The following is a 12,573-nucleotide window of genomic DNA, read 5'->3' as shown; positions in this document are numbered from 1 at the left end:
ACACCACGAGAATTCCTGCCTCCCACTCCTGATGATGGCTGGGTGGGCCTGCTGAGACAGATGTGCTTTAATAGTGCTTTCCACACTATACCCATTGTACATATAACTCCTGGCTGTAGTGTTCAGAATCTGTCTCTCCAATTCTGAATCTTATCCAAACATTTCATACCTCTGGATAGAAAAAATGAGCAACTGCTACTTCTCTATGCCAATAGGACTGACTTAATCATTCAAAAAGCTCATGGGCTTGGCTCGTACAGGATGCATCTCCTGGGAATGAGATGTTCCCTAACAATGCTGTCCAATAGAACTATAATGTGAGCACACAGGTGGTTTAATTTTCTAGTAATCACATTTTATTTTATTATTTTTTCTTTATGTCACATGTTAACATCCACTAAGTAATCACATTTTAAAAAATAAAAAATATGTGAAATTAATTTTAGTAATATATTTTGTTTAACCCACTATATCAAAACTATTGCTGTTTCAACATGTAGTCAATATTACAATTTGTTAAAGGAGAAATTTTACATTTTTTATATTGTCTCAAATCATGGTGTATTTCACACTTACACACATCTCAACTTGGACTAGCTGTATTTCCAGCGCCCAACAGCCACATGTAGCTAGTGGCTACAGTACTGAACAGCAGGTCTATCATCTCGCCTCTGTTCCCATCCCTCCTATCATTTCTTTCCTTTAGTAGAGATGCTATGGGCAGGGGCAGACAGTAGGGACCAGGATCATGAGAGGAGACTGACACACACCTGAAAGGAAGGCCCAGATCACAAAGAAGCTTTCGTGCCATACCAGGGAGCTTAGATTTTAACCTGAAGATGCAGAAACTCTTCTGAAGGATTTTAAGCAGTGGAGTGTCGTAATCAGATTTGCCTTTCAGAAAGGCAGCAGTGTGAGGAACAAACTGGAGACAGGCCAGGCAGAAGCCAGAGAGACCAGATGTGAGGCTGCTGCAATAATCCTCAAGAAAAGGGATGAGGGCCCGAACCACAGCAGTAATGAAGGTTATGATACATGGAGAAAAGGGCAGATTCAAGAGAGTCTGAAAAGACAGTCTTATATAAAATGTAGGGGTTGAAGAAGGCAAAGAAGTTGTCCTAGGTTTTAAACTTGGTGAAGCAGGTTTCATTCATTGAGATAGAAAACACAGAAGGAGTATGCTGGATTGAAGTTGGGGAAGTGATGTTTTGAACTTGTTGAGTTAAAGATACTTGGAACACATGTCAGATAAGATTTCAAGGCTGGAGATGCAGATTTCCAATGGAATCAATAGCATATAGGTGGCAGTAGAAGAAAACAGAAGATGTGCTGCCATGGGGCAAATGTGGAGAGTGAGCAGAGGGCTGAGGGCTCAACTGTAGGGGATGCTACTGTTTGAGAGGAAGGGAGGACAGTAAAGAGAAGTCCAAATACACAGCAGCTGGACAAGAAAGAAAATTAGGAGAAACGGATAACTCAGAAAACAGGTGGGCAACATTTTAAGAATGTTGTGACTATCAACATTTTAGATAATGGTGGTCCATTATCTAGACAGAGGTGGTCATTAGGAGAGGACAGGAGTGTAGGGGGTTGAAGATGAAAGGAAGGTGGCGAGGTGCAGGATGTGTACGAGGACCTGAACTTGAAGGAGCTGCCTGCTAAGACCAGGAATAAGGAAACATACCCAAACCTAAAAAGAAGCGACCAAAGGCATTCATCATTTCTGTTTTTATAAAGAACAAGACTTACGTACGTTTGTAGGCTGAAAGAAAAGGATAATTGAGACCCTGAAGAAAAGATAATGAAGCAAGATCCCCGAGGAAGCAAGAGAGATTAGTCTCAGACTGGAATAAGGGAGAGGAAGAAAAGGAGTGGGAAGAGAGCCTGCCATTTATAAGGTACACAGATCACCACTGCAAAACCATTTTTCCTTAATTAGAAACATAAATGTAATATAGTTATCCGTGAAGGCTTTCTCTTTCTTTAATAGTACTACTTATCATGTATAAAATCAAATAAATGCTGAGCATGGGAAGAAGTCACTAGAGCTCCAGACCTGTGGTCTTGGTAGATTACACAGCCTTTCACACACCTTCAAACTACTCCTAAACATCACCTCAGGTGATACTCATCACCTGCAGAGCCACAGGGGTTGTTGACAGCTAGTACCTCTCTGACTTGTTGGTTTCTGTGCAGACTGATAGGTAAATATTTTCAGTGTCACCATGTGTTACCTCACAGGGTGGTATCACAAAAAGCAGGGCCTGGGTTTCAGACACCAGATTCATCTGCCACTTATCAACTCTGCAGACTCAATCAAGTTATGTAACTTCCCTGAGCTTCAGTTTCCCTTTCCAATAAGGATATATAATCCTTACCTACCAAGATTCCTTTGAGGTTTAAATAATATGATAAGATGATCAATAAGTGATAACTATGATGATGATGACTGTATTCACTTTGTTCTGAATCTCTAGGAACTGGGTGCTGATATTGAATTAGTACTTTGCAATAGCTAGCATCTTGATCCCTAAGGTGAATTAAAGAATCAATCCTAGTGTTAGGAAGGAACCTTGAAAATCCATAAGGCCACCTAATGTTTGCATCCTTTCTTCATCTCAGTGCATATGCAGTTTCTGCCCGCAAACTGCCTGGGCTTTATACCTGATCTACAAATTACTAGCTACTCAACCTTTCTAGGCTTCAGTTTTGCTCTTCAGTAAAACTGGAGTAATAGGAGCATGTACTTCATAGCATTGTTTTGAGAATAAAGGAGAGAATGCATATAATCAAATAAGATATTGCCTGGTATAGGCTATGCTTATACATGTTTAGTGATAGGGGCCTATCACCTCCTGAAATGGCACAATCTATAATGGTGCAACTTCCCATATATTGACCCAAAATCTGTATTCCTCAAACATTCCCACTGGCCCTAGCTTTACAGACCATGGGAGTAGTTCCACAAAATCAGAATGGGGGTTCTACATAACACTGTGTTTACACCTTTACTCAGCTCGGCTAGGTGCACTGCACAGTGTCCCACAGATGGCTGGCTGCTTGGGAACACAATCCAGGGTGGACCTCTCATTATTTACATTACTGTGAAAGTGTCAACCTTCAGTGGCATTTCCATAATGCAGGAGGCCTTTTTGAGCATTCTAAGTGAGCTGGATGCTATCCAGGAACACACTGGTTATATTGCTTCCAAGATTTATTTTTCGCTTTGTGTCATAGTCAGTTCAGCACTTGGCACTACACGTAATTACTGCAGGTATCTATATATCCTTTAGGTTCCATTATTGAACACTGCAGCCCACCAATGCTCAGAAGACTCCTAGCTGCGTTCAAGTCAGAAGCAGGAGTACTATAAGAGCGCTGATGTAAAGCCAACAAATTGGCCCTGGAATTCACTCACATCACCCTTCCCTCACCCTTATATTCCCAGTAACACTGAAATCTTATCCAGATCTTTTCAGTAATCACCTCAAACAACTGTCATTCTAAGAAGACCCCCTCCACTCTCCAACAGAAGAAGATTTTTTTCCCTTCTGTGCTCTGTTAGACCTTTGTTTCTGGGATACGTCTGTTATTTTTCCTTCTAGGCTATATACTCCTTCCCAGCAGAAACAGTGACTTGTACAAAATTCTTACTAAAGAATTAAATTTGGTCCTGAATACAATGGGATGTGGTAGACTCTTCCCTACATCACCTTTCACCCTCAGATGGGTGCCCAGATGTATTTTTTTTTAATCTACAAGGATGCTTTTAAATGAAAAACTTGAGCAGCCTGCAATAAATACAGTCTGAAATTTTAGAGCCAATTAGCTGAACTTTTATATAACTGATAACTTTAGCCTAATTCTTTGACGTATAAAATACTGGCATAAAGCATGAATGCTTTTTTTGCTCAGTACTGGGGCCCATCACTCCACCTTAAAATAACTACAGGCTTCTTAATTCCAACTCACAACTGCCAGACTCCATCATTATCCCAACTCTGGGAAATGCCGAGTCCTCAGAATTCTCACAGCTGATGAATGGAGAAGCTGATTAGAACCACTGAAGAAAAATGGGGAAAAAAACCCTTGACAGACGCCTCCTTCAAATGCCTGTCCCTTTTATCCAATGTCAACATGAATTTCTAAGTTAACAAATATTTACTGAGGTCATGACTATGTGTCAGGCTGTGAGTTAGGCTCTGAGGACCCAATGGTGAACAGTACAGAGTCAATATCAAAGCCCATCATTTTAAAAAAATCACTCTTACATTTATTCATTTTATGGGTGTATTTATCAAGTGCTTCCTATGGCCAGGGCCTGTAGACAGAATAAAAGGCATATCAATGCCCTGAAGGAACTTGCTATCTAGTTGAGAAAGCAAGAATGAAGCATGAAACAGCGTAAAAAAGGATCCGATGGTCTAGAGGAACTATGCAAACAAAAGGGCAGAAAGAACCAATGAGAGTAACATGACCAGGGCAGGCTGACTTGAAGAATGTGGTTAGGTCAGAGTAAAAAAGAAAAGAGACATTCTAAAAGGCAGGGCATGAACAAAAAAAAGGACACATGAAAATGGGCATGTAATCTTAGAAGGGCAGTGAGATCCAACTAGTAGAAACAGAAGGTTCATGTTGGAAAGAAGTAGAAAATAATTTGGTAAGTTAATTTGGGGCAAGACTGTGAGGTACACTGAAACCAAGTTGAGAGGATGAGCAATGGGGGAGGTCATGGAAAGTATTTGCACTATGGTGCAATACTGAACAATGCTAAAGTATTGTTCCCATGAAACAATCCTTGGAGAAGAGTTCGGAGGGAAGAGTTTTAGGAAGGTTGATATGGTGGAAGTGCGTAGAATGCGGAAAACTCAATTACAGAGAGACCAAGGTGTAGACTATAATCATCCTAGAAACAGTGATGGCTGACGGCCTCCTATCCGATCCGGGAGAGTGAAGAATGAAAAGCTCATGGGCTTGGCTTGTACAGCATGCATCTCCTGGGAATGAGATGTCCCCTAACAATGCTGTCCAGGGGTGGCTCAGAGAAACCATCAAAAAGGAAGAGTTAACAGGACCTGACACACAGTTTCACAGAGGCAGTAAGAGAGAGAAGTCAGCAATGGTTCCTACATCTCCAGTCTGGGTGATGAAGAGAATGCTAAACAGATCAAGAAGGGAAAGTCTTTTCATCATAAAAGGAACAAGTTTAGAGAGAATACAAAAAGTTTGTTATCAAGCGTGTAGTCTTTAGCTTGACAGCAGGACATCCACCATAAAAAGTCTATTAATTAAGCAAGCAGATAAATAGGAATGGAGTTTGGATCAGTACTAGAGACAAAGATTTGTATGCTGTAAGGAAGGATAACATCACATTTAAAAATTTTGTATTAGAAAATAAAAACACTAGCTATTAAACAAAAATAATAAAAAATTATATAAGTCGTAGAGAGAAATATATCTTCATAAAACTATTTTTCTCAGCTATGCTACTTAGGGGATCCTACCCATTACCACAACACTGAAGGAATAAGCTTCTGCAGAAATTCAACATATGGCCTATTTACATAACAAGCATCACAACTCCAAATTAGCCATTTTGATGTGTCAAAGAAATAACACCTTCATAGCAAGACTACTTCAAAAAAGAGAAGAAAAAAGAAAGGTTTTTCTTCTATAATTATGTTTACTGGGTTTTTAACTGTTTGTAACATGAAAATCTTATTTTAATTGTGTGATTACACTTTAAGGCAAAACAGTGATGAAATGGATTAGCTGAATGTTGCACAACCATTCAGAGATCAATAAACAGACCCGATCACTTAAATCTGTCCATATGAGACATCTACTCTCATGTCCTGTCATGCTTGTAAAATCTACTCTTCTGTGCACAGAAATTATAACAAACATATGATTAATTATCACAGTCAAATGACAGTAAAAGTGCTACAGAAGATGGCTAGGAAAGAAGTACTATGAAGCAGTGACGAAGCAGCACCTGTCAAGTGCACATAAAACACACTCCACTCTTGTCATACAGTGGGACAGGTGGTAGCAGCTTAGATCTTATGAAGAGCAACCTCAACTTTTTCCATCCTATCCAAACTGTAACCAGAAGTTCTTGTCCTGGCTCACCTCACAAAACGCTGATTAAAACGGTATAAAGTAATAGAATGAAGACCACCTATGCTCTTTCAACACACAACCATTCACAAATATTCACTGTGAATGATAGCACAATTCAGCAGACTGAGAAGCTGACAAAAATTAGGACCCAAAGTGAGATATTTCTAAACCTTAACTTCTGATGTAAAAGCTTACCATTTAACGGGTCCATAAAATGCTTCAGATTGGCATGCAATCAAAGACTGCAACGGTGTGGCCTAAGTATTTTCTTTCCCTGATCCTTACTGGTGTGGCAGAGCAGCTTCACAAGCCCACAGATACCTCTCTCCACAACGGCCTCGTGAAAATCAGTGCATGCGGAGAAACTATTTACTGAAGACTTTCATTAGGGGGCTCCCTAAAACAAAATGAATACAAAAGGAGTCTTGATCATTTTGCCTGTCTAAATGAGCACATTAAACTAAGTTGATTCTTAGAAAATCATTTAATATTTTCAGGGATTAAAGAAAGAAAATTGCCAATTAATACAGTCTTTTCCCAGATGTTCAGTTTTTACTAACATCTTTAACTATTCTCTGCATTCAAGTGATTGTATTTTTATGCAAATTATCTTTTGGGGCTAGTCTCTAGTTTGTGTGTCTGTGTGTGTGTATTTAAAGCCACACAGATACAGAATTTGACATGTTTTCTGCCACACAGATACAGAATTTGACACGTTTTCTGTTCTGCTGCTCCATACAATAGGTTTTAACACAGCTTGAGCTTATTCCAAAACTCTAATTAGAAACGGCAGTATTTGCCTTGTCCAAATAGAAAACCATTCCCAAAGTTGATTTTTCCCCAGTTAAAATTCAACAAAGAATATCATACACAGATATTTTTAAACACGACAGTTACTAGATAAAACTGCCCTAACAACACATTGCTTTCTGGTTAAGCAACACAATTTCATAAGGCCTATCAAATACTTTATCCAGACGGCTACTCTATTTTCAGGGTATCTTTCAAAATAATTGGTTATATTACTTGAAGTATTTTTTCTTTATTCAGAATGAAGAGATTTCTGACTTCCTGTCTTTTTCCCTGCCATATTACATACATCTGCTTAAACTCTGGAAAACAGTACCAAAGCGGTGATGAATCCTTCCTTTAAGACAAACTAAAACGATGTTAAAAACGTTACACGACCTTACTCTTTCAAGTACTGATATAAAACCACTTTCTCTAAACAGGTTCTAAAATTTCAGAGTTGTTTGTCTTAAAGTCTGTCGGCTTGTGAGGGAGCTGGTACATATTTTAATATTCAAATTAAAAAAATAAGCAAAGAGACTGTGTTTGAAGTTCAAGGGTTTTCACTAGTTCTCAAGCTACAAACCCTGTAATACAGTCAAAAGAAAACGTACAGAAAGAATCTTTCACGCAAGTGTCAGGTCTCCAAAACCCTGACATCTGCTAAAACCAGGATTGAGGGGGGATGAGAAGCTCGTGAAGTTCACAAACACACCAACCCCGCGGGAACGCGAAACCTCCACTCGCAAAGACGCGACGCTTCCGCCGCATCCCCGCGCAGGTGAAGACTCGGCCCTTCAGCCCCGCGTGTGCGGCAGCGTGATATTCCGAGTGCGCCGGAGTCCAGCGGGAACGCCTCCCACGACACCCCCATCTCCCGCTCCGGTCGGCTGCCCGCGGACTCCGGGGTCCCCCCGCCCAGATGCGGCGGCGCGACCGCTTCATCCCGCGGCCAGAGAGCTCGGCGTCTGCTCTCGCCACCCCCGCCCGCCCCCGAGCAGCGCGGACGCCGACGCATCCAGCTCCCGCTGGGTGCCAGGGGCGCGGGGTTCCCTGGGGCCGCGGCCCCCGCACCCGGCTGGGATTCGAGGGCTGGGTGGTCCCAGCTGACGTGGGCTTTGCGGCTCCGGGCCAGAGAGCGTCTTGGGGGGCGGTGGGTCTCCCTCCGGCTTGGGAGGGGACGGGGGCGCCCGAGCGGGAGGAGGGCAGGCGAGGGACCGCGGCCGCGGGCGATTCAGATCCGGGGCGGGCGGGTCCACGTCGGAGCGCGGCGGCCACACGCTCGCCCGGGGAGCGCCACTGTGCGTCCCAGCCGGCGCCTCCTCCCGCTCGCCCGCGCCGGCCGGAGAAAGGAAGGACGGCGACCTTCGCGTCCGGTCCGCGCCACCAGCCCGCGTCGGCGCCGAGCGCGGGCCACACCCAGCGCCCCGGGAGGCGGCGGAGGCTGGGCGGCCCGGGCTGCAGAACGCTCGGCCCGGCCGAGTCTACGTCCCGGCCGCGCAGGCCCCGCCGCGTCCGCCCGCGCCGTGCATCACCAGCCGGCCCGGCGTGGAGGGGGTCCCGGGCGACGGCGGCCGGGGGTCCCAGGCTTACCTCTGTGCCGAGCGCCGGCCGCTCCGTCCCGGGCCGGGGCCGGGGCCCCGGGGCGCGGTCGCCAGGGGAGGCGCCGCGGCGGTGGCGGCCCCTGCGGCTCGGAGGGCGGGCCGAGCGGGAGCCGCTGCCTGGGCCGCGCGCGGTCCGGAGCTCGCCCCGCGCTGCCGGCGCTCGCAGCGGAGGGCGCAGCCAGCTCGGCCCCCGGACTGGATTCCTTCACTGACACAACTCCGGCTCGGCCGCCCCACGCAGGGACACTCCCGCCCCTTGCAGGCTGCCCCCGCCCGGCGGACCGCCCGCCCTCCCCTCGGTGTCACTCACCAGGCGCACACACCCTAGCCGGCGCCCCTCGCTCCCGCTCGCACACACAGCGCTGCTCACGCCTCTCTCGGGTTTTGTATCCGCTCACACGCACGTTCTGACACAGATCCCGTCCCTCCACACGCCCTCCCTAGCTCCTTTCCCACCCCACTTTCTAGAAGAATCCCCGTACAGCTTCCGCACTTTGCTTGCGTGCTCCAGAACGACCTCCTCGCCTTTCCCCAAATCTCCACTTCACCGAAACTCCCCGTTATTGAAAGATTTTGTGACAATCCGCACGTGTTGCAGGAGAATCATCTCCTACCCGAGAAAATGAACTTTGCTCCCCCAGCACTGTCTGCAAATACGAGATGTTTCACCATTTAGAAGGTAGTAATGCTTTCTGGAGAGGATCCAAGCTCAAAATGTAAACAAAGATAGCCCATTCGAAAATGACCTGAAAAATCAGGCACGGAAAAAGTGCTGGGGCTCGGGTCGGCCCTTGGAAACCCGGCCAACCGGGGGTGTTCCGCTTCCTCCTCTGCGCTGCGGGTCTGCACACTGGGCTCCAAACGTGTGTGTAATAACCAAGTTACACATGGGCACCGTGGGCTTCAGCCTTGGGTTTCTGCCTGGGAGTACAGTAGTCGGGAGAGTAAAAGCAGTTTCTCAATCATTATTCATGATGGAAGCACTTTAGATAACACTCGTTTTCCAGAGGCAGTAGAGTGAAATGCAGGCAGCTCTCCAATTCAGTTTGTTTGTTTGTTTAGAAGGGTGACTTCTTAGCTTCCTTTTTTTTTTTTTTTTTTTTTTTTTTTTTTTTTTGGCAATACCAATAAATGTTTCTGAGCTGCTCCTTGGCTGTCAAGCTCCTTACAAATATCAGACCAGAGTTGATTATGCCTCTCGAGCTCCACACTCTAATGGGCCTCTGAGTGCACTGCAGAATTGTACATTATCCGATGTTCAGGAATTCATAATTTGAAATAAAATACAAACACCTTTCGGATAAAGTTCAAATCTGCTAACATAATGTGGCCCTGTTGACAACGCACTGCTGAAATAAAGAGAGGAGCTAAAAGGAAAGGAACTTTTCTTGTGTGACTTGGAGTGGTGGTTCTTGCTACCTTATTGTCACCTTCGATTGGTGTGTGGATTATATAATTTATTTAACAAACATTAGCAAGTGCTTTATAAGTACTAGCTCATTTAATCCTTCAAAGAACCCCATTGGGTTATTTTTGTCCTGTTTTACAGATAAAGAAACTGAGGGCTGGGCCCAGTGGCTCACACCTGTAATCCCAGCACTTTCGAAGGCCGAGCTGGGCGAATCTCTTGAGCCATGGAGTTCAAGACCAGCCTGGGACCATAGTGAAACCCCATCTCTACCAAAACAAACAAACAAATAATAATAATTGGCCGGGCATGGTGGTGCACGCCTGTAGTCCCAGCTACTCAGGAGGCTGAGGTTGCACTGAGCCAGGATCACACCCCTGCGCTGTGGTGTGGGCAACAGAGCCAGAGCCTTTAAAGAAAAGAAAGAAAGAAACTGAGGCACAGACAGGTGAAATAAGTTGCCTAAGTTTTTAGCTAGTAAGTGGTAAAGGAAGAATTTGAACCTAGACCGTTGAACCCCGCCTGTGCTACAGAGAGGAAAGCTTGCTTCTGGAAGCCATACCACACATAAAGAACAAACATCCTATTGCTTATTAAATTTAGGTGTAATAAGTAACTTGTAACCATTTGACTTGAAATTTGATGCACTTCTTAGGTCCTCTGGCTAAATAATTTATTTATGTTTTTGAGAGGTTTCCTCCATAATTAGAATTCCAAAATTAATAATAAATGACACTTTTCCTAGGAAGGGCTTTGGAAATAACATTGAACTCAAGTCTTCATTCTTTTCTTACACCACTTCATAATCTTCCCATGACTCCAAATCTAACTTGCTTAGTGAAGTCTGACAGAAGAAAATGCTTTCAAGAACTGAATATGACCAGAGGGAAGAAAGGGTTTTAAGAAGACCATATACGGCCTTGATAATCGAAGGCTGCTTCTTACTAAGTACTGTAGGTAGGAGCTATAAGAATAAATGCTGTATGTGTTGAGAGCAAAGATGTTAAAGCAGTGAATCAATGAAAAAACAAACAGAGACTAGGCGGCTAGGAGTAACCACTGTACCACAGACTAGGCTAAAAGTAATTCTCTACTGGGAGTGGAGGCCTAGCCCATGAAAAGACAAGTATAGAATAACTTCGAAGAAAACAATTATATCTTTCAAGAGTTAGCTAAGGGACCCAGCCAAAAAAAAAAAAAAAAAATCTGAGTTTTAAGAGTTTTACAGACAGTGTATTTCAAATGAAACTTGAACCTTTTGCTGTTCAAATTAATTTCTTCTGGAAATAAGAACTTCTGTTAGAGAGGATTTAATATGCTTATTGAAACATCTAAAAGCTTCTTGCACATCATATAACTAACAAAGCATTATTTTTTTGAGTTAGGCATAAATGGAGATATAAAAGTCTGAAGAAATAAAATATGAATAAGATATATGTTGGTGTTTTCACCAGATGGTGAAAGTTTATTTGAAAAATTACATTGTTTAACATCTTGATCTGTGTAATGCTAGTTTGACTGTATTGTTCAAAATGATTCTCTGTGATTACAATCCAGAGATTGGATCGCATTTTACTATTTTCTAAACTAAATAGAAACGTGAAGATCTTTTCTTAAGCGAACAAAACAAGAACCATAAGAGCAGATGTTTTCTGAGGGGTGAACAAAGGATGTTCGTTTATATTTTTTAGCATTTCCATATAGGTATTTTTAATCTGTGCATACTGCTTTCCTCCACATTGTCACCTACACTCTTTATTCGGAGTGCTTAATTGTAAGCCTGGAGAAACAATGCCATATTCTTCAATAAAGCTGGCTCTTTTCTTGCAGTATTGATTTCTGCAAAATGCCATATTCCCGGCTTGCCACCCCTAGATTGTACCAGGCTCCTGATTCTCTAGGCATGATCGTTCAGAGCAGGGCTCACATTCGTGGATATAGCTCAGATCCTGGAAACCTGTTTTAGGCTATGATCAATTGTGACTCTATTAGGATTTTGATATCTGAATAAGTAGTGGGGACAGAGAGGAATTTTAATTGCTAGGCTCCAGATCACTAGGCAATATTCAGACTTATTGGGGAGGGCACCTACCATCTAGGATCTTGGACTTTGTGTGCAGTGACTGAATGGGATCTGGGTTATCTCCCCTAGGGAGGGGATGAAATATGTGTTCTGTGTTTGTTAGTGTGCAATCCAGTAGGGCTGCTCACAAATATTCCAGCTCTGCTGCCTTCGAAGCACCTGATGAGATTACATTTCCCCACCTGACTATAGTGTAGCCCTGCGAGTTGCTTCAGCCAATGAAAGGTGGCTGGAAGTGATGAGTATCACTTTGGGTCAGAAGTTAAGAGTTGGGACATCAGTCACCACATTCTCTTTTCTTCCTAGTGCTGCAACATCAAGGTGCATGGTGGTGACTGCTTCATCAGACTGGAGTGAATGACAACAATGAGCAATGCCATCCCTGCTGAGCATTAGTGGACATGTAGTATGATCAAGAAATAAACCTCTGTTGTTCTAAGCAACTGATATTTGATGGTTGTTTGTTTCTACAGTGCAATCTAGCCTATTCTGATTAAAAATAGGAAGGAAGAAAGAAACGGATAATTGCAGGGTACACCTTGCAGAATATGGCTAATTATTCCCTT

At 43.7% G+C, this 12,573-nt stretch overlaps 1 protein-coding gene across 4 annotated transcripts in view; it reads right to left on the bottom strand.

The window, feature by feature from the left end:
• Window positions 1–9,085, bottom strand: part of LOC105468128 (spermatogenesis associated serine rich 2 like) — a 170,939-nt gene extending 161,854 nt beyond the window's left edge. Inside the window, exon 1 of one of the 4 annotated variants that reach the window (XM_011718153.2) lies at window positions 9,010–9,085. Coding sequence is in view for 1 of the 4 variants with exons in the window: in XM_011718148.3 (XP_011716450.2) it covers window positions 6,319–6,321 (3 nt within the window). In the remaining 3 variants the exon portion in view is untranslated. Of the gene's footprint in view, window positions 1–6,318; window positions 7,364–8,505; window positions 8,610–8,826; window positions 8,938–9,009 lie in introns of those variants that run through there. The other 3 variants (XM_011718149.2, XM_011718150.2, XM_011718148.3) reach the window with 3 other exon arrangements.
• Between the last annotated feature and the right edge of the window lie 3,488 nt (window positions 9,086–12,573).

Source organism: Macaca nemestrina, chromosome 11 (genome assembly GCF_043159975.1).
Source record: "Macaca nemestrina isolate mMacNem1 chromosome 11, mMacNem.hap1, whole genome shotgun sequence".
Lineage (NCBI taxonomy): Eukaryota > Metazoa > Chordata > Mammalia > Primates > Cercopithecidae > Macaca > Macaca nemestrina.
Note: the sequence above shows the minus strand (reverse complement) of the source record. Positions and strands in the feature narration are given on the sequence as shown.